At 40.0% G+C, this 24,360-nt stretch overlaps 2 protein-coding genes across 3 annotated transcripts; both read right to left on the reverse strand.

Annotated features, from left to right (window-relative positions):
• Nucleotides 1–15,770: 15,770 nt before the first annotated feature.
• Nucleotides 15,771–19,860, reverse strand: LOC109074935 (MKRN2 opposite strand protein). 2 transcript variants are annotated; one of them, XM_042733542.1, is made up of 5 exons: nt 18,363–19,860; nt 18,232–18,286; nt 17,556; nt 16,748–16,910; nt 15,771–16,292 (listed from the first exon to the last, which is right to left on the reverse strand). In XM_042733542.1, exons 1-5 carry the CDS (start codon nt 18,566–18,568, stop codon nt 16,040–16,042), a joined length of 678 nt encoding a protein of 225 aa, XP_042589476.1. In that variant the 5' UTR covers nt 18,569–19,860; the 3' UTR covers nt 15,771–16,039. The 2 variants fall into 2 exon arrangements, with proteins under 2 accessions (XP_042589476.1, XP_042589475.1); XM_042733541.1 differs by lacking the exon at nt 17,556 and having other exon boundaries at nt 16,748–16,918; nt 18,239–18,286.
• A 139-nt stretch (nt 19,861–19,999) lies between these two features.
• Nucleotides 20,000–21,515, reverse strand: mkrn2os.1 (MKRN2 opposite strand, tandem duplicate 1). The gene is made up of 4 exons (XM_019090932.2): nt 21,294–21,515; nt 20,871–20,917; nt 20,641–20,803; nt 20,000–20,559 (listed from the first exon to the last, which is right to left on the reverse strand). The coding sequence occupies exons 1-4, from the start codon at nt 21,500–21,502 to the stop codon at nt 20,319–20,321; spliced, it is 660 nt and encodes a 219-aa protein (XP_018946477.2). The 5' UTR covers nt 21,503–21,515; the 3' UTR covers nt 20,000–20,318.
• Between the last annotated feature and the right edge of the window lie 2,845 nt (nt 21,516–24,360).

Genomic DNA, 24,360 nt, shown 5'->3' on the forward strand with positions numbered 1-24,360 from the left:
TTGACCAAAAATCACAAAACTGTTCTCTTCAGATTCGGTGGAGCATGATGAGTCAAACCATACCAAATGTTTCCATGTCAGCCATTTTGAATTATAATCTAAAATGTCCAATGTCCAAGTCCAATTTTCACCAAATTTGGCTTGGATCATCTTCAGACCAAGCTGGCAAAAAGTTATGGATTTCATGTCAATATTTGAAACAGTTTTCGTTTAGTGCATCAACGAATTTGTTGGAAAGATGCTAAAATGCATCTGAGGCTGTATCTCTGCAAAGCTTTGACATAATTATACGTGCCATTGTCACCTCACACTGACTATGCCACATTAATTTGGTAACAGCTTCATCTATTGGATAAGAGTGATATGCCAATATTTATTCATTAATATGTATTTGTGATTTTTCAGCCATTTCAATTACAATCATCCTAAAATTGCTTTTATTACTGATTGTTGCATTTGGTGTGATGCTCCATGCCATGCTTAGCTCCTCAATTTGCTGCTGGAGTGCTTGGCCCCGTAATTGCTGCTTGCAGCTATATTTATATACTTATATTTTTTCTTTTTTTTCATCTTGTCATTTTAGTGTTATGGGAAAGCTTCTGTGTTATAGACTGGAATCCTCCTGAGAGTGAAGCGGCTCTGTTCTGGAGACTCTGTTTTGATGATGATGATGATGATGATTAAATGTGTTTTTGTGCTGTGTCAGCATATCCTTTACTTTGTTACTATTAATCCTCCAGAGACTGCATCCTGCCAAGACACTTTACGGACAATGCCAAGTCATTTCAGAAAATACATTTTCTGCTGCTTTAAAAATCTTTGAAGGAATGCAGCCAAAGACAGCAGCGGGGTTTGGGGAAGCGGCCCTGTGTTTGTGGGAAGAATGGACTTCCAGCCGTGTGAAGGAACACACCTGCTACACCGAAGCACAAACACTGCTCCCCGAGACACGCTTCACAGAGACACAGCCGAGCTCTTGTGCTTCAGATGAAGGTTTTGGTTTGTTTTCTGATCACAGTGTCAAAACTGGCATCATTACAGTATTAAAGCATTTCCAGCTGATGACAATACCTTCTAAGAACGGCTGCAGATGTTCACATGAATGTTCTATTAACATAACTGGAAGAACATCTGTACAAAACCTTGCCAGGACATTAGACAAAGTTATGAGAATGTTTAGCTGGGCTAAAAACCTGTTAGCAGTTATTCATTTTCATATCCTAAACAGAGCTGAGAAGATTACTTACAAATTATCATCCGTTACAGATGCCATACATGACATGACAAAAACTGTAGTGATCCATCACATTACAATCAGACTACTTCTAGATTACTTTTGACCTAACTTGTTTTCACATTGATTTGAATAGGATTATTTTATACCATAAAGAAAGTAAGAAAATATTTTCTATTTTTTGTTATCAACAACATGAAGTTCATTAAACAGTGCATTACAAGGTTTCCCACACTAGGTTTGTGCAGGAGCTTTATGAGTTTAATGAAAAGTTCATAATTCATGAAATAATAAGAAGTTGAATTAAAACAAAATTTAAAATCAATAAGAATAAAACACTTATTGAAAAAATGAAATATTGTATTTGTTTACCTGCATATGAACATGCAAATGTGACACTTCATTATTAATATACATATATATATATATATATTAATCTCAGGGGTACTTCAAATGAAAATATATAAGGTGAAAGAGGATCAGATGACACAAAAGTTGGTGAATTTGTACATTTTAATGTGTTTGAAAGACAAACACCTTCCAAAGTAATCCATGATTAAGTAAGCGACTGACTGATAATTCAGATAAAAATGAATGTGTTCATCAAAAGTTGATTTAATTTTGAAACACTTCTTAAACCTGAAATGATTTTTATACACGTATGTATTTTTATAGAAGTGGTAGGCTTTTTTAGAAAGGAACATTTAAAAGATGAAAAAGAGGACTTAGGGAGAATACAAAAATAATTGCTCTTGTGTAAATAATGTGTAATAATGTAAATCCTAAGAAACTCACTGCAGTCTGATTACAAGTATTTTAAAATGTAATTTAAGTACTTGATTTTTGGAATCTGATTACACAATCCAGATTACATGTGATCAGTTACTACCAAAAACACTTCAGCAGAAGTCCTACATAAGACAGGACATTCTGCCCATAGCGTCCTCTTATCTCAGTATTTCTGACATTTACATAGTTCATGAACACAGAAAAGACATTCTTGCTAAAACCAACAAAATCAACCATGAAAATTATCTTTAAGAGCAGTTAGTGTTAGACAAATTGGTCCCTTGATGTTACCAAAATCTGACAAAACCTCCCTTTTTTACATGTACTGGCTTACAGTAACTCTCTGGGGAAGGCTTTGTGTAAATCTATAATTAGTCTGAATGGAATGCCCTCGTTTAGCACAGAAAGTGTGGCACCTGGGCCTTTAACAAAAGATGATGAAGCCGGTCTCCTCTCCAGACGCGTCCAGCGCTCAGAAACACACGGCTCTGCCACTCACACGTCTCTCACTCGTGAACAACGCTGCTAAAGCTCTTCTGGCATTGCTTCCGTCCTGTCTGAGGTGTGTGTGTGTGTGTGTGTGTGTGTGTGTGTGTGTGCCAGAACATGCATGAAAGCACTGAGGCTTAAACACCCAAAATACACACCATTTCCATTCTGCCTGCGACACACACTACAGTCAAGATTTCTAATGCTTTTAAAGAAGTCTCTTCTGCTCATCAAGCCTGCAACTGTAATTTATTTCTGTGATGCGCAGCTGTATTTTCAGCATCATTACTCCAGTCTTCAGTGTCACATCATCTTCAGAAATCATAATAATATGATGATTTGATGCTCAAAAAACATTTCTGATTATTATCAATGTTGAACACATTATATTATATATAAACATTTTTTCAGGTTTCATTGATGAATAAAAAGTTCAGAAAACAGCATTTATCTGAAATAGAAACGTTTTGTAACATTATAAATGTATGTATCATCACTTTTAATTCAATTTAAAATAAATAAAAATAAAAGTATTAATTTCTATAATCCCCAGCTTTTGAATGGTAGAGTGTATAATGTTACAAAAGCTTTGTATTTCAGATAAATGCTGATCTTTGAAAAAATGTTCTCAACTGTGTTCAACATTGATAATAATCAGAAATGTTTCTTGAGCAGCAAATCATCATATTATAATGATTTCTGAAGATCATGTGACACTGAAGACTGGAGGAATGATGCTGAAAATACAGCTGCACATCACAGAAATACATTACAGTTTAACAGAGATTCACACAGAAAACAGCTGTTTTAAACTGTAATAATATTTCACAGTTTTACTGTACTGTGGATCAAATGAATGCAGGCTTGATGAGCAGAAGAGACTGAGAACACACAGGTGACAAAAACACTTACTGAGGAGAAATCATGGCATCAGATAGCATTGCCATTTTACTTTATTACACCATGATACGGAGTGATTGATATTCATAAAGACTTGTTACTCAGAGACTGCGTGATGTTTTGGTGTATTCTTGAGTTGAGTGGCATAGCCTACATATATTTATTAAATACATACATACATTTATATTTGGAAAAGGCTGTCTGCTAAATATTTGTAAATATGTATGAATACGTAGACATAATATAAATGTGCTTAATACAACAGTAAGCTCGCCGGTTTATCTGGGAAACATCGCTCTCTACTGGCTCTTAAGACAAATTACAAGTGCTATAATTTGAATAAACGTGTGGACATCTGTCGTAACATTTAGCTGTGTGTTTATGATAAGTACTGCTTTTTAATTTGATTATTTGATATTATTTACATTATCATTTAATGTTCGACTTTTAAGCAAAAGGCGGAACTATGGATGGTGTTTTCAGAAGCGCCACGGACGATGTTCGCTGCGACACCGAGGCTCACGTGTTTCTGCTGGAGTCAGCGCTAGAAATATATACAGATGGATCTAAAGAATAAAGATCCTGAAACAGACCACACAGCAGCAGCAATATGTGCTCCAAGCTTCAGATATAATATAGCAAAAGAACATCTAATCATCTATCAGTGTATACTACAGAAATTAATGTAATATCATTGGCTCTTCACTGAATGGAAGAGATTAATAAACATGAAGGGGTCATATGTTCAGACTCTTTTTCAGCGTTATCAAGTTTAATGAGTGTAAGTCTAAGACATTTTATCAGACATTTTACAAAGTTTGTTCAGAATGCAAACAAAAATGCTCCGATGAGTAAATTAAGGGCTAATTAAAAAACATATGTGGCAAAGTAAAAAGGTAGTGATAATAAAGGACAGTATTTATATAATATTCACAAAATAGTTGGAAATGAGAGGAGAATTTTGGGGAATAGAAAGGAAGACTCTCGTCTTAGTATTGGACACACTGCACTTAATCAATTATTATATCTAATAAGAAAACATGAGTCTGGACTTTGTGTTAAATGTGATCTTCCTGAAACAGTTGAACATATTTTAGTCAAATGTAAAGGATATGAGAATGAAAGATTACAACTTCATATAGGAATTAATCATATATCACTTCAGAAGTTGTTAAATAAAGATGCAACTATAGATATGTTTCACGTACTATTTAAGTGTCTCAAAGACACAGAGTTAATGAAGAGGATTTAAAGAATTATGTTTTTTAGTTTTACTTTAACATCAGTGCTCCACACTCCTTTCTCATAGACTCTGTACCGAGTGCACTTCTTCACGTGTGCACTACATCCTTTGGTTTCTAACATTTAAAGGGGTCATATGATGTGATTTAAATTTTTTCTTTCTCTTTGGACTGTTACAAGCTCTTGGTGAATAAAGAAGATCTGTGAAGTTGCAAAGACTAAAGTCTCAAATCCAAAGAGATATTCTTTATAAAAGTTAAGACTTGTCCACGCCCTCCTAAAATGTCTCGTTCTAACACGCCCCCACATCTCTACGTCACTATGTGGGAAGATTTGCATAACGCTGCTGTGACGAGTGGGGCGGGGCCGAGAGCCGTGGGAACGGGTCGAGGAGTGATTGGAGATGAGCGACTTCTCTGTCGTAACTCCTCTTTTATCCTTCCAGATCTCCTCTGTGGGACTCGAGGCCGGTGAGTGGCGCAGGCGTCGCTCATGTCCAATCACTCCACTGGCCTCGACCCATTCCCACTGCTCTCAGCCCCGCCCCACTCGTCACAGCCGCCCAGATGTTCATGCAAAGAAAGAAGGTATACCTTTTATTCTCATTGTAGTATTTTTGTTTGCCGCAGCCACCGCCATATCATATAGACGCTGTGTGTTTCACTGTGAAAGAGAAACTACTTTGTCCTTCCAAAAGAGGACGATATCCGCTACATCATGCCTGGGGCTTATCCGTGCTGGACGCGGAGGAAATACATCAACTTTGCACTGTGGATCGCCGAATCGGCTTTCACCGTGAACGAAGCGGAGTCCAGTCCGGGGTCGTCACATGTGGTTGCCGCAAGACCAAGGTACACTCCTTCGTAAAATCTGCCTCAAGCCGGCCGCAGCTCACTCTAGACCTCCGGTCTCTGCTCACTCAAGCCGGCCGCGGCTCACTGTAGACCGCGACTCACTCTAGACCGCGGCTCACTCTAGACCACAGCACACTCTAGACCGCGGCTCACTCTAGACCACGGCACACTCTAGACCGCGGCTCACTCTAGACCGCTGCTCACTCTAGACCACAGCACACTCTAGACCGCGGCTCACTCTAGACCACAGCACACTCTAGACCACAGCACACTCTAGACCGCGGCTCACTCTAGACCACAGCACACTCTAGACCGCGGCTCACTCTAGACCACAGCTCACTCTAGACCACAGCACACTGTAGACCGCGGCTCACTCTAGACCGCAGCTCACACTAGACCGCAGCTCACTCTAGACCACGGCACACTCTAGACCGCGGCTCACTCTAGACCGCAGCTCACTGACACACACACTCTAGACCGCGGTTCACTCTAGACCACAGCACACTGAGACCGCGGCCTAGACCGCAGCTCACTGTAGACCGCGGCTTATTCTAGACCGCGGCTCACTCTAGACCGCGGCTCACTCTAGACCACAGCACACTCTAGACCACGGCTCACTCTAGACCACAGCACACTCTAGACCGCGGCTCACTCTAGACCGCGGCTCACTCTAGACCGCTGCTCACTCTAGACCACAGCACACTCTAGACCGCGGCTCACTCTAGACCACAGCACACTCTAGACTGCGGCTCACTCTAGACCGCGGCTCACTCTAGACCACAGCACACTGTAGACCGCGGCTCACTCTAGACCGCAGCACACTGTAGACCACGGCTCACTCTAGACCGCAGCACACTCTAGACCTCCGGTCTCTGCTCACTCAAGCCGGCCATGGCTCACTCTAGACCGCGGTTCACTCTAGACCACAGCACACTCTAGACCACAGCACACTCTAGACCGCAGCTCTCTCTAGACCGCGGCTCACTCTAGACCACGGCACACTCTAGACCGCGGCTCACTCTAGACCGCGGCTCACTCTAGACCGCTGCTCACTCTAGACCACACCACACTCTAGACCACGGCACACTCTAGACCGCGGCTCACTCTAGACCTCCGGTCTCTGCTCACTCAAGCCGGCCGTGGCTCACTCTAGACCGCGGCTCACTCTAGACCACAGCACACTCTAGACCGCGGCTCACTCTAGACCGCGGCTCACTCTAGACCACAGCACACTCTAGACCACAGCACACTCTAGACCGCGGCTCACTCTAGACCACAGCACACTCTAGACCGCGGCTCACTCTAGACCGCAGCTCACTCTAGACCTCCGGTCTCTGCTCACTCAAAGCCGGCCGCGGCTCACTCTAGACCGCAGCACACTCTAGACCCCGGCTCACTCTAGACTGCAGCACACTCTAGACCGCGGCTCACTCTAGACCGTGGCTCACTCTAGACCGCAGCACACTCTAGACCACTGCACACTCTAGGCCGCGGCTCACTCTAGACCGCGGCTCACTTTAGACCGCCTTATACTATACACCACAGCACACTGTAGACCGCGGCTCAATCTAGACCGCGGCTCAATCTAGACCGCGGCTCACTCTAGACCGCGCCTCACTCTAGACCGAAGCTCACTCTAGACCGCGGCTCACTCTAGACCGCGGCTCACTCTAGACCGCTGCTCACTCTAGACCGCGGCTCACTCTAGACCGCGGCTCACTCTAGACCGCAGCTCACTCTAGACCGCGGCTCACTCTAGACCGCAGCACACTCTAGACCGCAGCTCACTCTAGACCACACCACACTCTAGACCACGGCACACTCTAGACCGCGGCTCACTCTAGACCGCAGCTCACTCTAGACCTCCGGTCTTCACAGTCATTGTTTTCTCAGCGTGTCCAGCGCATCTGGCTGGACTGTGTGTTAAAGACTGCAAGTTCCCCCACGATACCATTCTTTCTTTATCGTGGACCCTTACATTTTTCACATGAGACAAGAGTGAATCATTCATTATTTTGGAAATTGGTAAGTTGACCAGTTTCAATTCTCCCGTTACACTCTCTGTTTAACAAAGGTTTGGCCAAATCTGGAGCAACATTTTGAGATGCACACAAAATGATGTTGGACGCAGCACAAGTGCAGATTTCTTTTGTGTTACACCAAAATATATGCATCTTTTTTTTTTTTGGCTAGTGACAACTTAAGTAAAAGTGTTGGCACACCTTAGACTGAATCAGTGTACAGCAGTTGAATGCTGAGCAGTCCTGATTGCACTGTTATTGACATGACCAATGAAATTTAGACTCTTGTAACTGGATTGAATTCAGATCGATGTGTCTTGTTTTGGTTAGATTCTGAACCGTTTTGAGTTAAAACCTCATTTCATAAATTGTGCATACTATTTTTTTTTACAGTAATTAGCTATAGTCCATCTTAAAACTTAATTCCAAAATGATTTACACATATTAATTTAGCATATGCTTTAATCTGAAATGGTAAATTAAAAATGAAACTAATTAAAGGAGGAGCCAACAGTATTAGCAGTATTAGTATTGTTATTATACAGTTCAGATATTAATACTCGATTTCACATTTTGGACACTAAAGTAATCTAAAGTAAAATGATATAGGTGATATATGATATATGTTATAGGTGATAAATGATATATACTAACGAGACAAGCAATGGAAATACGCTGGTCACAGAGTATTTGGGAAGTGCCTGCATGCACATGTTTCTGAATCAGATAAATGCTTAAAGAATAGCTTGTTCTTCAGCTGTCTTAGAAGACACTCCTGAATTAAACAAAAGGTTTTTAATGAGTGTAACTCTTAGTAATTTGCTTTGAAATCCCTTCTGTCAACACATTGGCTGTTACTGCAGTTTGTTCCCAGCACAAGCAGCCCTCCATCACTGTGGTCTCGTGCCCCTGCTTTGTGTCTGTCAGGGTTGAGTTAAATAGAGTTTATTGTTCCAGCTGGATATAGTTGAGCGATATCTCTGGCCTGAGCCAATCCAAACAACACACTGAAGCTGTGAATATCTCTCTTCTGTTGACAACAGCTTACCGAAACCACCGCTCCCTCTCATTAATCCAGTCCTATCCCATCTTTCTCCAGTGAAGCACACCCTAGAGTCTAATCAAAAAGTCAGAGCAGTGTAGGACGGTTTCTAATTGATGATTAATCATCCGACTGTATGCTTTACCTCTGTTTGTGTGATTGCTATCATCGGTTTGTGATTTAGGACACATCCTAACATGAACTTGTTAGCAAGCAAGCAAACAGCTGAGGAACGGCACGATCGTTTGTCTCCTGACGACCTGAACGACATCAAACTCTTTTATTTTCAGTGCTGGATCACTTCAGCAGTAGATGTTGCAAGCAATTCCATATTTCAAAATTAAGACATTTCATTTGCATTCACGTATGCTTAGGCTGTAGGTACAACATTTGTGGTTAAAAATTGCCTAACTCTTTATTTCAGCTTGTCCTTGTGTACTAGTAATAACAGTAAGTTACGAGGTTTCTGCAGGATTTATGAATGTCAGTTTAAGACTTTAAAACCAAATAAAGAGAATTTATAGACCAGATTAAAGGAAACATGATGTGTTAATATGTAGAAAATGAGTTGAATGAGAGAAGAAGTTTGAAACTGATCAAAATGAAGTCACTTGATTCATTTTCTATTCCCTGTTGGCAGATATTTGTCCTTGTAAACTCACTTGTTTTTATTCAGTTTCTCAGAAAACCAGTCTTCATTTTGTATTTCAAGTAAACATATTTTGATTTTAGTATGTTTAGAAGACGCAAACATGTTTGCAGTGCATGCAACATTAATACAGCAGCAGCTACATGAATTCAAGACCTTCTGCTCTGATTTAAGAACTTTGTAAGGCTTTAATTTGTGGAAGGGCTAATTAAGACTTTATAAGACCTGCAGAAACCCTGGGATTATTACAAGCAGCTAACTGACCCTAAAACCATAATAAATACATGTGGTGAATTACTATTGTATTTGTGTAACAAGGACCCTAAAATAAAGTGTGAGCAAAGTTAATAGCTTGCATTTAAGTCCAGATATGACCAGTGTCTATGAAAAATTACTGGCAACACTTTACTCAAAGCCTTTATGCATAATGCATTATAAAAGCAGTAATAATACATTAAATATGTCTTGTAATGAACCTTATAATGCATTGTACAATCTCATGAATAATTGTAACCAGTTAATACATTATAATACTTGTCATACCTTGTGTAATTTATTCTGAGATCGCCATAAAAACAGTCTTGATTCTGGCATGGTGTTAAAAAGTGAATAAATAAATTATAACACTTGTCAATTCATTGTTACTCTATGCATATTACATTTGGTTATAATTATTTAGGACAGGATATAACATTTTACAATGCACATTATGAATAATTATAATGCATTATAGCCTTCAATAACTCTTTATAATGCATTAAGTAAAGTGTTACCAAATTACTTCAAAAGAAGCCCAAGAATACCAGTCTTTGCATGTTATGAAGCAGTGCACCGACTGAAGCAGAGCTGAGTGACCGCATGGGAAAACACTTCTCTGCAGACTCTGACATGTATGGAAGAATAGTTGTGTGATGTTTTCAGTTTAAATGGAATCACATCTAATCTCCGGTTTCTTGTCTGGTTTGTAATGGTATAGAATCAGCAGTAGTTCTCAGGAGCACTGCTGTTTATGGCGTGTCCTGCTGAAACATGTAGGCCTGACCCTGCTTTAGTCCAGCGGGTGAGAGAGATTTTCCAAGGAGTGTCAGTAACGCTCGAGGAGGACAGCTGAATTATTCAGGGCTATTAAGCATTACTTTCCTCACACCGTGGTCTCTTTGACATGGAAACTGAGTCTTGGCTGTGAACTTCAGGAGTCTGCGTTGCTGACACATGATTCTCGCAGCTATAGAGTTGCCTCTTGTTTGTTGCTGCTTCGACTCTCAGATTCTCATTTGTTCCATTGCTGATCCTGTCATTCTCTCTTTTCTAGTGCTCTACTTTATCATGCAAGGTTTGTTCTGAATCAGTCACATGCTGGAAATGTTTGCTAGTTAATCACTGCTTTGATGTTGCATCCAGAAATCTGCATAAAAACAGTTTTCTCTTTAATGACCCACATGTGACCCTGGACCATGAAGCCAGATATAAGGGTCTTTTTTTTTTTTTAATTAGATTTATAAATCATTTGAAAACTGAATAAGATTTAGATCAATAAAAAAGCTTTACATTGATGTATGGTTTGTTAGGATGACTATATGTGGCTGAGATACAACTATTTGAAAATCTGGAATCTGAGGGTGCCAAAAAAAAAAAAAAAAAAAATGGGAAAATCGCATTTAAAGTTATCCAAACAAAGTTCTTAGCAATTCATATTACTAATTAAAAATTAAGTTGTGATATATTCATGGTAGGAAATTTACAAAATATTTGCAAACTGTAAATTAAGTGTCCCCAATGCAAGCCAGAGGAACCAAAACTCCATCAGTGACAGAATAGAGAAAAAACCTTGAGAGAAACCAGGCTCAGTCGGGGGGACAGTTCTCCTCTGACCAGACGAAACCAGCAGTTCAGTTCCAGGCTGCAGCAAAGTTACCCACGCCCACCTATCTCGACGGCAGTGTCAGCAGCGGCAATCCACCTGTCACTCAAGTGGCCACGCCCTTAATTATGCAGATCTTTAAGGCTTAATATAATTTAAACGGATGAGTTATAAAAAAATTCACCCCCCTCACAGTTCTCATGAAGGGCAAAATTAGCTATAGACCAAAATCATTTTTTGAACCAGGCTGTAAACATGTTTTTTTTTCTGCTGTAAAGTTGGGCATTTTAACATGGGGAGTCTATGGGACTGACTCCCTTTTGCAGCCAGCCTCAAGCGACAGTCGATGAATTACAGTTTTAGTCACTTCCATGTTGGCTTCACGAGAGAGAGCGCGAGGTTGCCGCTCGAGAGAAACAGACTTATATGAGCGTAGATGCCATTCTTCTAATGATGTAGCAAGTACATCGGGTGTTATGGGAAGTGTTCCCGGTTCCGGTTTACCTAATTAATGCAGCCTAAAAATCCTTTAACGGATTTGGATATTAGAAGCATATTAGTGTGTTATGTGTAAGCCAGGTTAAAGAGATGGGTCTTTAATCTAGATTTAAACTGCAAGAGTGTGTCTGCCTCCCGAACAATGTTAAGTAGGTTATTCCAGAGTTTGGGCACTAAACAGGAGAAGGATCTGCCGCCCGCAGTTGACTTTGATATTCTAGGTATTATCAAATTGCCAGAGTTTTGAGAACGGAGCGGACGTGGAGGACTTTAATGCAACAAGAGCTCGTTCAAATACTGAGGTGCTAAACCATTCAGGGCTTTATAAGTAATAAGCAAGATTTTAAAATCTATACGATGTTTGATAGGGAGCCAGTGCAGTGTTGACAGGACCGGGCTAATATGATCATACTTCCTGGTTCTAGTAAGAACTCTAGCTGCTGTATTTTGGACAAACTGGAGTTTGTTTACTAAGCGTGCAGAACAACCACCCAATAAAGCATTACAATAATCTAACCTTGAGGTCATAAACGCATGGATTAACATTTCTGCATTTGACATTGAGAGCATAGGCCATAATTTAGATATATTTTTGAGATGGAAAAATACAGTTTTACAAATGCTAGAAACGTGGCTTTCTAAGGAAAGGTTGCTATCAAAATAGCACACCTAGGTTCCTAACTGATGACGAAGAATGGACAGAGCAGCCATCAAGGCTTAGACAGCGTTCTAGGTCATTACATGCAGAGCTTTTAGGCCCTATAATTAACACCTCTGTTTTTTCAGAATTTAGCAGTAAGAAATGCTGGTTCTGAAATAGATCTGTCATGACAGCAACAGTTAATCAGGGTATGTGAGCGGAGCGGTGTGATTTTGACTGGAGAGAGCAGATTATTTAAAAGTCGGAGCGTCGTGGTTTTCACTCACTCCAAGAGCACTCCACCACGAGTACAATTCATGCCAACGGCCCGTAATATAACTGAATATTTAGCAAGAATTCACATGTTAAACATATTTAGCTAGCTTGATAGAGAAGGATCACTCAAATCAGAAAGAACGTGAAGCTATGATGACGGTGACAGACGTGAGTGAGAAGTTATACTTCTCAAGGAATTTGTTTGTTCCTTCTAGATAGGTACTGAATATTTTCAGCTAAAAGCATTATTGAAACAATCGCTCTCTCAATAATGCATTCAAACAAATGCAATCTTACAGTGCTACTTCATCTGTATCCGTGTTCGAATGAGCAGAAATCTGTAAGAAATGCATCGATCCGTAGGTAAAATAACCGACAAAAACGTACTAATTTTCATCACAAGCTAAATTTGCACTGCAAAAAGCACCAATTGTACATTTAATGCTGACAACCATGTTATTAGCTTGTCCTTTGGTAGGAAAAAAGTTTTCACAACACTATTGTTCCAATAAGCCTCTTTCAAACTCTGCTGTTATTTTATTTTATTTTTTAATAAATGTTATGAACAGAACTAGGACATTTCAAACATACTGAAATACTTTAGCCGCAGAGTGGTGTTTCTGTGAGGAGTGGAGCAGGAGTGATTAGTAAATGCTCGGAGCGCGGAGGGGAAGTGGTTGGCGCTCCACTCCGCTCACATACTCTTCCGGACACCGCCACACAAATGTGGCTTGTTGTTAATGACTGTCCTCCTACAGGATTTAACAGAGTAACAGCTCACTGCCAGTTACACAAGACACTGTAACAGTCTGTTGCAGGCAATTCCAGTTGCATCCAGTTTTCATCAATTAATTCCTTAAATTATCCTTTGACTACGTTCTGGCCCGCCATCTAGTGGCATTTTTTTTTTTTTTTGGTCTGATGCCAAACTTACTTGCCGACCCCTGGTTTAGATGATTTAACAAGTTTATACAGTTCTTCCTCTCCTATAGTAGAGAATGAGTGGAACTGTTCCTCAGGGGATCTATAGTGCACTGTCTGATCCGATACTGTAGCTGACGGCTGCATGGTTACAATTTTATCTCTAATAGTATCGACTTTAGAAGTAAAGTAGTTCATAAAGTCATTACTGCTGTGATGTTGAGAAATGTCAACACTTGTTGATGCTTTATTTTTCGTTAATTTATGCACTGTATTGAACATCTCTAATTGTCAGCATGAAATCATTAATTATCAGCATGAAGCTGCATTCAGAGCCCAGTTTCTGCAGTGTTTTCATGTGGACTGTACTGCATTCATACGTTACTCTCTCTCTGTGTGTGTGTGTGTGTGTGTGTGTGTTCAGTTATTCGGCAGCTGGAAATCCCTCGCTGCTCTCAGCAGAACCACTGGGAGTGTCTCGAAGGTGACACACTGTGTTTATGGCAAAAGAAGGACCAGTACTTAACACCCACATTTTAATAACTGTCCCTTAAGATATTTCTAAAACCGTGCCACAGCCTGCACATTATTTACAGTTGCAATCAAAATTATTCAACCCCCTTGCAAGACATTTTGCTGCAAATAACTTTTTTTTTTTTTTTTAAAATTCAACAAAGACAGCAGTAAATTATTAGAGAAGGTTTATTAATACACATTTGAGTGATTCTGAGAATGTAAAGTTGATGAATAATGGAACAAAAAATCTAATTGGTTTTAAATATGTACAGATTTATTCAATGTCAAATGTCAACTTTGGTGCAGAATCGTTTATTCCAATAAACCTCCAATAACCTGCGTTATTAAAAATCATATAACTCAAAAATATTACATTATATTTTTGACATTATCACTTTTAAAATGCCAGGAAGCTGTAATAGATGCATTTTTTATAAAATTCTATATCTTCAAAAAAGTCTCTGGGTGGGACTTCAGTTAAATCATTTTGATTGCAACTGTATAATGCATTATAAAGGTATTCAAAATGTACATTATATTGCATTATATAGTTTCATAAACAACTGTAACCAAAGTTAAAATGCATTAGAATATTTGCAGATTCTGAAATGTGGTTGTTGTATTAAGAGGTATTATAACTGTGCTGACAGTTATTCATGAGATCATACAATGCATTATAAGGTGCATTACAAGGCATAGTTAGTGCATTGAAAATACTTTTATAATGCATTATATATTGGCTTTAATGTTACAATGTTTTTCATTGTTTTTTTGTTTTTTTTTCAGTTAGACTGCCTCAGACATCAGTGTTCTCAACAATATCCTACAGTTAAGATACAGAATGCCACCATGATATTTCATTCACTGTAATAAAAAACTGTTTTTAATTCATTTTAAAACATGATTATTCCCATAAAATCCTTGTGTCCCACATTTTGCACGTATAACCTGTTGATGATTTTTTACACATTACAAATCAATCACAATGAGATTTAGGTGCACGCTACAGTAGATTCATTTAACTGGAGCTGATGCTGTGTCTGGTCAGACATGACTGTGTCTCGTGTGTTCTGAGAGCTCTCTGAACAGGGCTGTAGAACGGGTTTATGTTGCAGGAGGTCATCGTGAACAGAACAAATGATTAAGCTGCTGTTTATTTTTCCTTGCTAATGTTCCAAGATTGTGTTTAAGCAGTGTCCAGACACAGTAAATACCCACACACAAGAGAAGATGAGTGTAGTCTGTTGTGTCACTGAGAACAGAACATTCAAATCTACTCAGAACCATCCTCTAACACTAACATTCTGTTCTTTTTCTATTCTTTCATCTTTTCTTTATTTAAAAAAGACCCTCTGACATTGTTTCCTATTCTATTTCTGTTCTATCTATGCTTGTTTTGTTTTTATTTATTAAAATAAAATAAAAACCCTTGCTCCGTGTACTGTGTTAAGCTAACTGAGACTTGTAACAGCACTTGTGTATCATTGCTCTTTTGTTGATTTTGATTGCTTCTATTGTCCTCATTTATAAGTCACTTTGGATAAAAGCGTCTGCTAAATGACTGAATGTGTCCCTGGACCACAAAACCAGTCACTAGTGTCCATTTCTTTTTTTTGTTTCTGTAAGGATCAGACAATATTTGTCTGAGATACAACTATTTGAAAATCTGGAATCTGAGGGAGCAAAAAAATCTAAATATTGAGAAAATCATCTTTAAAGTTGTTCAAATGAAGTTCTTAGCAATGCATATTACTAATCAAAAATTAAGTTTTGATATATTTACAGTAGGAGATTTACTAAATATCTTCATGGAACATGATCTTTACTTAATATCCTAATGATTTTTGACATAAAAGAGAAATGTATAATTGTGACTCATACAATGTATTGTTGTCTATTGCTACAAATATACCTGTGCTGCTGATGACTGCTTCTGTGCTGCAGGGACACACATGTGTAAAGCAAACGTCTGGAAGGTTTTACAAAAGTGTTATTTTAGTTCAGTAGAGTGCAGATCGACAGGCACGTTTAGGCATTATTCACTTTGATACAAGAAGAGTAAGGAGCTGAGAAAGGTCAGATTAGGAGGGTCTTGAGCACAGGCGTCTCATTTGTTCTTGCTGTCCTCGTCCTCACTCGGACCCTCGCCTGAGTTTCTGCGTGGACTGTCCACGATGTAGAAGTGGTTCTGGGAAATCTCGCGGCACAGCATCAGGTACTTGGAAGCTCGTTTGATCCGAGGAAGCACAAAGGAGCGTGTGAACTCATCTTTACTCAGCGCTGGCTTCGACTGCGTGGCCAGAACACAGTTGATGAACGTCAGCGAGTAGCTGTAGCAGTTGTGGCTCTCCTCGTTAAAGCTGGAAAACAAAGAGCAGACTGACCCTGAAAGCATTTGGACTCCAAACTCCAAAAAACCTCCAGATGTCATCTATCAGAACTGCAGGTTTCTTCATTTTTGCTTTAGCAGTTGCAGCGTAAAGAAACCAAACCTCAGAACCTCTAACCAACCTGATTTCCCATTTCAGTTTTTAATCCTATTAATATTTTCCCCCTAAAAACCACTTGTGTCTGTGCTATACATATATATATATATATATATATATGATAGGTAAAAATTGATAGCCTGAATGCACTGTAAGTCGCTTTGGATAAAAGCGTCTGCTAAATGCATAAATTTAATTTTTACATTTAATTTAATTTAATATATATATATATATATAATTTAAATAGTTTAATAGTTGCGTATATTTAAAGTCCAGGTACTACGAGAGCAATGAACAGCTGGTAATGTTTGTAAGTGTGTATGGTGCACCTGTGGCAGGACGGGTCCCAGCTGTGAGCGCAGGAGAACTTCTCCAGATACTGGTCCCACTGGCTCATCAGACTGAACATGTCGGGCTGCACCAGCGGCACACACACACAGCGCTCCCAGCCCTGAGCCTCTCTCTGGACACCCGACCGCGTGTAGTTGTACACTATTCCCATTCAAAACAGGAGAAAGAAGCACACATGAGTTCTGTCAAGAATAATTCTGCTGCTCGTAATCTGTTACTTTGTTAACTGCAGAACTGTTGCACCGTTTAACGTTTACATTTCAGTCATAAGCAGTGTTTTTAGCATAACAGTCGTTATTAATATTTGGAATCAGTTTTTGTTCTTATATTGTCTGTTTTCATTTGAATGTTTTAGTAATTTTGTAGTGTTTTTATTATTCGTATTTTTTTTAAATAGGTCTAGTTTTTATTTTTAATTCAGGTTTAGTACATCAAGGTAAACTAAATTTAATATTACCTTAGAAGCAAAAAGCTAATAATTTTTTTTTAAGTTAACACCGTTTTTTTAGTTAGGGTTAGGGTTAACTAAACCCTTTTTTAGTTTTAGTTAATCATAGTAACCCAGATAATGAGAGAACTAAAGAAATACACGCACTATAGCAAAATCAAATCTGTGACTGTAAAAACATAAGAAACTCACTTTAATACATAGTGAGAGTTTCAGGCATTGACGGTATATGAGAAACTATAGAAATAACATCAACTACACGTTGAACATGAAGCTGGCTCACATTTCTTAGAAAAACAGTTTTAGTTTTAAGCATTTACTGTGAAAGTAAAGTCAACCCTGTGCTAAACTCTTATATTAATGATGAGGCAGATGGAAAATCTAGATTGAAGACACATTTATTTGTGCTGTTTATGGTTTTTCTTGTATCCTGTGTTTTTATTGATTTGTTGTTGCTTTTATATTGTTTAATAATGTTTATAAATTGTACCGCACTTTGGTACAATGCTCGTTTTTAAATGTGCTTTATAATTAAATGTGAACTTGAATTTCACAAAAATAAACTACCTATATGAAACAGTAGTGTAAGATTTATTTATTGTTTTTACTCATTTTAAATCTAGGTATGATCAAGTAGTTTTTACAGTGTGTTTTTAGGTCATACAAGATGTCGCTTGGATATTCATTAGAAGGTGAAGAACCATCATCATCACGTCTGTCTTTACAAACTGAAGTCACTGTGAAGCATATTTTATTGTGTTGTATTGTTTTTAATGTAAATAGACAGTGGTTTCATTCAGAGGTGTGTTTAACTGAATTATGTGGTAACCTTGTCTAGTGTAGATCTGAAATGTCTTTTAGCAGTTTTTGTTTGCTGTATATCTTGTGTAAAGTATTCTGAGGTCACCATGAAAACAGCCTTGATGCTGACACACCGTTAAAAAGTGAATAAATAAATAACTGTGAAAGTGCGAAATATCTTTTATTTAATGTAATTAGGTTATTTTCCTGTACTGTACCGCTGGTGTTGGTGATTCCTGTGTGTAGATCAGAACTGCCATCAAAGTCCCTGCAAAAGCCAGGAGCACAGGTCAGCTTCGTCCAGCGTTCAGCTGAATGTGTGTGTCTTCTTGAGCAGGTCTTACCTGAGCACACTGTCCTCTGTGGAGGCCACGAGGAAAGCACACGGTTCTTTGTGTCCGTTACTGAAGGGGCTCGGGACGCTGACCGGCGCCTCCTCCAGACGCTTCCCGCTGAAGCTGACGCCGCACTCGGGACACTGATCCGGCACGAAGAAGCAGTAGATGTCCTTGTCACAGTGACTGAGTCTGATGACGCTCTTGGGATCCATCTGGCCGGTCTGAGCGAGTCCAGAGAGCAGCTGCTCGTTTCGTCAGCCGATCCGGTTTCAGAAAACACTACACCTGTGGAACAGGAGGATCTGTTTGCAGCTTCATTAATGTTCACCAGTGCTCACAGGCCTGCAGACGTCTCCTGAGTCGACTCTGACAGAGGTGTGATCCTGTTCCAAACTCTATATTCATGCACTGTATGATGACTTTATGAGTTAATCTGTGTTCACTGTACGGCGGCACAGCTAGTGTTGTGAAGCTGAGACTATGACTCATGCCTCTGTATCATCATCACGCATCCATTACTGTAATTCTGTACATATCACAGGGTCAGTTATCTCATCTTCAGTTAGTACAGAATGCTGCGGCCAGACTTCTGACTCGCACACAGCAGAGAGAGAGAGAATAACCCCAGTCTTGGTCTCTTTACACCGGTTCCCTGTCAGATGTAGATTTGAATTGAAGCTCTTATTGATGGTTTTTAAAGCGTTGCATGGCATTGCCCCAAAATATCTTGTTGAGTCCTTATCAAAATACAAGAAACATGAGATCTTCATGTTCCTAAAACCAGATCAAATCAAAGGGTGATATTAAATCTTCCCTATCTGTGAAGTCATGACCGAAATCGTACCTTTTTAGCAGCGCTTTTAGAATTGATTAGAGTGAAGGGGTTTGAAATGTTCATGTGTGACTGTAAGTAACGATGCTGTTTTAAATGTGCTACAGAACTCAAACTCGTGCTGAAAGTATGTTTCTGTGACTCGACACCGGTGTGTCACTGCAACTCAACACCAAGTCTTTGTTTAAAATCTGTATTTACAGGTTTCCAAGCTGTCTGGAGTAACTGATCCGCACGTGTGTCATGTGATCAATGACTGTACACACATCACACACACTGAGCAGCTCACAGCAGAATACAGGCTTGCCCATCATTTATGAGCTGAGCTCTTTACAATATTCTGTTTCGTTCACAGACCGATCGTTTCTCTTCATAAGACCTCACCATCATCATCAGGAGCCACTGGTAGACTATAACATTGTGCTTTTGTGACTCTCAAAGTGACCACTGACTTGAATGAATCACCAAGCTTTTCAGCTGAAAATCTTCTGTACTGTGCCACTGAAGAAAACACTGATCTGCATCTTGGATGGCCTGCGGGCGAGTGAAGGAGCAGCACATTTTCAGCGCTGGGAGAAGGATTCTTTTAAAGGCACACATTAGTATGTTTTGAAAGGGTTCTAGTGTACTTCACTTCTAGGGTCTTTCCTCAACTCAGCCTGAGCTCCCCGACTCTGATTTCTGATTTTATTAATATCTTTCCTGAAGAAAGATAGTGAGGAAAGCCAAAATATTAAAACGTTATAGATTTTGTGGAGGGGGGTCAAATAGCAGTTTTGACCTGATGATAGAGATGACTTCAGGAAGAGTGTAGTATCACAATGTTTATTTGACACAGAGATTATTTTACACAACTTTAGCAATCTCTGTTGCATTATGTGCCGATGGTGACCATCTAAAAATCATAAAAAGCACTTTTCAAGTTTTTTTTCTCCAATATTTGCAGGCCTGAAGTATTTAAGAAATCTTAGTGCCCCTTCAGATTTTGTATTTTAACAAACCTTTGTTTTGGCATCTTCATTTTTAGGGCCCTGTATGGTTCAGTTACAGAGATATCAGGATCAGTGCAGCTCCGTGGCCATCTGAATTTAAACAATACAATTAGCTCAGAATGACCGGTGATAATTATTTCATGTGAGAGCTAATATCAGTGACTCTGACAAATACGCCTCGGCGATGTGAAATCCGTGTCGTGACACTGCCTGATAGATGCTGATGTACAGCGACACCGTCTTCATTCTGGGCAGAACGTGAGATGCGGTGAACTCGTCTCGGCTCAGAGACACTCTCCCGTCCAGCGAGCGCATGTGGTTTATGAAGGTCAGCGCGAAGCCATAACAGCACGATCCAAACTCCCTCTCCTCGGCGAACCTGCAGTGAACAAGCACCGTCACACCGAGCAGAGGAGAAGATGCTCTGAGCACCAGTGAAACACGTGAGTGTGAGCCGTACCGCTCTGGAGCCCAGCGGGGCAGAGAAGAGAACCGCTCCAGCTCTCGGTCCCATGATTCCCGGCGCTCCGGTGTCCTCTCAGGGCAGAGCTGCATGCACACACAGCGCTCCCAGCCGCGCTCGTCTCTCCGGACGCCCGACAGCGTGTAGTTATACACCAGACCTGCACACACACACAGTGCTGGAACACTGCCACACACACTCAGAGCAGTAATCACAGGTGACCGTACCTGCCGAGTCCGACAGCCCTACGTGAATCTCTGTGTCATGCCATTCCCTGCAGCAGACACACAAAATAATACTTACACTGCCAATCACAGTTCAGCTTTAACGTTTGTGAAAAAGCCTTTTCTGCTCATCAAAGCGGCATTTTTACATCAAAAATACAGTAATATTCTGAAATATTTTCTGTGTGAATCTCTGTTAAAGTGTAATTTATTTCTGTGATGTGCAGCTGTATTTTCAGCATCATTACTCCAGTCTTCAGTGTCACATGATCTTCAGAAATCATAATAATATGATGATTCACTGCTCAAGACACATTTCTGATTATTATCAATGTTGAACACAGTTGTATATTAATGTGGAAAGTGTGACACAGGATTCAGAGAGCGTTCAGAAGAGCAGTATTTGCTGAAACAGCATCAGCTCACCCGAGATGTGAAGGTCCGTGAGCAGAGGCGATCAGAAAAGCACAGGGCACCGTGTGTCCACTTCTGAAGGGACAGGGAAGAGCTACAGGAGCGTCCAGAAGTCCAAACCTGAGACTCTGCTGACAGACTGGACACTGCAGCTGGCCTGGGCAGGGAAAACTGTATATGTTTCTTCCACAGTGTGTGTATCTGATCAGAGTGTTCTCCATTACTGCTGAGGTGCTGTTACCTGAGGATCACCTTCTGCTTCGAGGCTTTACTGGCGGCTAGCACACAACTTACTGCACTAGCGCCACCAGCTGGTGTGGAGCAGGGACACAGACACACACACACACACACACACACACACACACACACACACACTTTCATATCCTCCCACTTAAATGCGTTCCTCTATGAGAGTGAAATAATACATTATAACACATATGTTTTGAATCTTTTCGCAAAATACCTATTATTTTCATCTCTCTATCATGACTTTTGATCAAACTTCGTCTTTCTGTGTCTTATTCCTGACAGTGTATCATCACGTGTTTCTCTGAAGCTGATCTCAGATCGGTTTCGTTTTCATTCCGCTGGTGACGTCATTGCGCTCAAACCCGCTCCAGCAGGGGGCGCGAAAACACGAATACTCTCGACAAATATAACATTAAAACACTTCTAAAACAATACGAATATCTATCCGTTTCATTATGACGACAATTTTCATTTACTTTATCGCTTATCACAGCTGACTCCAGGTCAGTCGGTCTTCATTGATCTCTTACTCTTTTCAGAACACGCGTCTGTAGCGAGAGCGAGGTTTGTTCATCTGCGTTCATCACTGAAGAAGCGATACATGAGTCATTCTTTTGAGTCGGACCTCTGTAGTGAATCAGTGGAACCGATTCCGTGCTCACTCACGGAATGTAAACGAATCATACACACTGACTGATGGGCTACAGACAGACAGAGTATACATATAGTGACACATTAATAGATGCATAGATAGAAATATATATAGACAGATAGATTAATAGATAGATACATATATAGATACATAGATATATTAATATAGATAGATAGATTAAAATAGATAGATAGATCAATAAAAATGGAGGCTCCCCAAAAGAGATGCCGTACATCTGTGGTGTGGGAGCATTTCCATTTGGAAACCCCAAATAAAGTGAGATGTATGTATTGTGATCAGCAGCTGGTCTACTGCAACAGTACATCTTCCATGATGCAGCATTTGAGGAGCACTCATCCTGCCATTCTGCAGGGTACAGACGATGGTAGCATCCCCCTGTACCTAGGCCTGCTACTGACACTGCTGGGACATCTACGCAAGGTATGCATCGTTTGAAATATTATTATAATTGAAATATAATAACAAACTGTTGGGGCACTGTTTAGAAAGTCCATAGCCCTATGTCAACCTAAGCCCTACAACCTACTGTCCCAATCACAACTGCCAATCAATAAAAACAGCTTCAATGTGAATATAATGTAATATGTTGTCAATATAATACACTACTGTGTGAATATACATTTTATAGGTCTACATATGAGCACCCGATCTACAGCCAGTGAAGACATCATTCTGGTTTTCCTAATTGTTGTAGTTCTACATTCCATTAGATTTTTCTCTGCACACTGAGCATAAACATTCATAACATAACTCTGTTTATGAAGGTTTCCAAATAATGAACCAGTAGGCTACAGTTTCAGTCTATGTTATGTTATGTAATCTGATTCATATAATATATACTTCATATATGCCGTCAGTGTAGGATTTGTTACTAATTGCTGTTTTCATCATCATCATCATCATCATCATCATCAACACCAGTAGAAACACAGGACAGTTTATGGGAACTTTTTGATAATCATATCCATGAAGCCCAGATGATACACAATGCTACAGCTGATGGCACAGTGGAAGTGAAAAAATACCTCCATGATGCGTTTTTACCCAGAACTCATGCTTCGAGAGAGAGAGCAGTAATCTTACCTCGTTTGTATGTCCTTGCTAAAAATATATTTGCATGCCATCAACAAGTGTCCTTTGTGAGAGGAGTTTTTTTAAAGGCTGAAGAAATTATCTGTAAAAAAGAAGTAGTGTGACCAGGTGACTCGCAGCAATAACGCTCCAAAACAGCAGGGATAGGGTTTATAAACAGGGTCACCTGCAGGACTTCATCATCTAGTGTCAGGTATCGCAGTCTTTCTACTGCAGCTCACTTCCCCTAGAGAGTCAAGCTCCTGAACAATCAGAACAACACCCAGATAGTCTTCAGATCATCACCACAATACAATCATGACATTCTGATGATTCATGTGTCTCACAGAACACTTCTTCAAATAATTATTCAGCGTTTGTGTTTATTATCATTCTTCTATTGGGTAAAAACAACCGGAAAAGTTTATCAAAATAAACCAAAATCAATGGATGAATCTGAAGCCATTGACTCATAAGTCATTAAAATAACACAAAACAACAGTCCAGTTCTGAGCTGGATAACAACTACTATAAAATGAGTGCTTTAGAAGAGAAAGCCAACTAGTTGAGAAAATGGAATCACCAGACCACAGCTGCTTCAGAACAACATCTGATCTGATGAAGTGTGCCAGATGTGCTTTCTAACTCTTCTGCATCTGGGTGATTCATTCATGTCAGTGTTCACAGCCGAGACTGACGCGCTGCTATCCAGCTGTTCTGGGTTTGACTGCTCTGCTCTCGTGAGGTCTTCAGCTCTTCGTCGTTCTGACATCAGAAAGCCGTCGAGCAGCTCTCGGAGACAGACACGCTGCAGATCTGACCCAGAGCGTGTCCTTCTGTGACACACACACATCCCTAACATCTGCCTCTGCTTCACACGTGTGTGTGTGTGTGTGTGTGTGTGTGTGTGTGTGTGTGTGTGTGTGTGTGTGTGTGTGTGTGTGTGTGTGATCAGTGCCATCTCAGCATGAGCTTAAGAGTGAAATCACCTGCCTCGATTTAAAAACACGCTGTTAAAGATGTTATAATATCCTGAAGCTACAAGACGTCTTCATGTGTGCATGTATAGTGTCATGTTATATAAAC

The sequence above is a fragment of the Cyprinus carpio genome, chromosome B11, assembly GCF_018340385.1.
Source record: "Cyprinus carpio isolate SPL01 chromosome B11, ASM1834038v1, whole genome shotgun sequence".
NCBI classification, from domain to species: Eukaryota; Metazoa; Chordata; class Actinopteri; order Cypriniformes; family Cyprinidae; genus Cyprinus; species Cyprinus carpio.

Excerpts from the sequence above, each read along its gene's own strand:
- LOC109074935 (XM_042733541.1), bottom strand. The coding sequence starts at position 18,568 with ATGGATCCCAAGAGCGTCATCAGACTCAGTCACTGTGACAAGGACATC. Across the intron at positions 16,919-18,238 it reads ACAGGAATCACCAACACCAG|GGGAATAGTGTACAACTACA; the intron begins CGGTACAGTACA and ends CCTGTTTTGAAT. Across the intron at positions 16,293-16,747 it reads TGGGACCCGTCCTGCCACAG|CTTTAACGAGGAGAGCCACA; the intron begins GTGCACCATACA and ends TTTGTTTTCCAG.
- mkrn2os.1 (XM_019090932.2), bottom strand. The coding sequence starts at position 21,502 with ATGGAGAACACTCTGATCAGATACACACACTGTGGAAGAAACATATAC. Across the intron at positions 20,918-21,293 it reads CACGGACCTTCACATCTCGG|GGAATGGCATGACACAGAGA; the intron begins GTGAGCTGATGC and ends TGTCTGCTGCAG. Across the intron at positions 20,560-20,640 it reads CCCCGCTGGGCTCCAGAGCG|GTTCGCCGAGGAGAGGGAGT; the intron begins GTACGGCTCACA and ends TGTTCACTGCAG.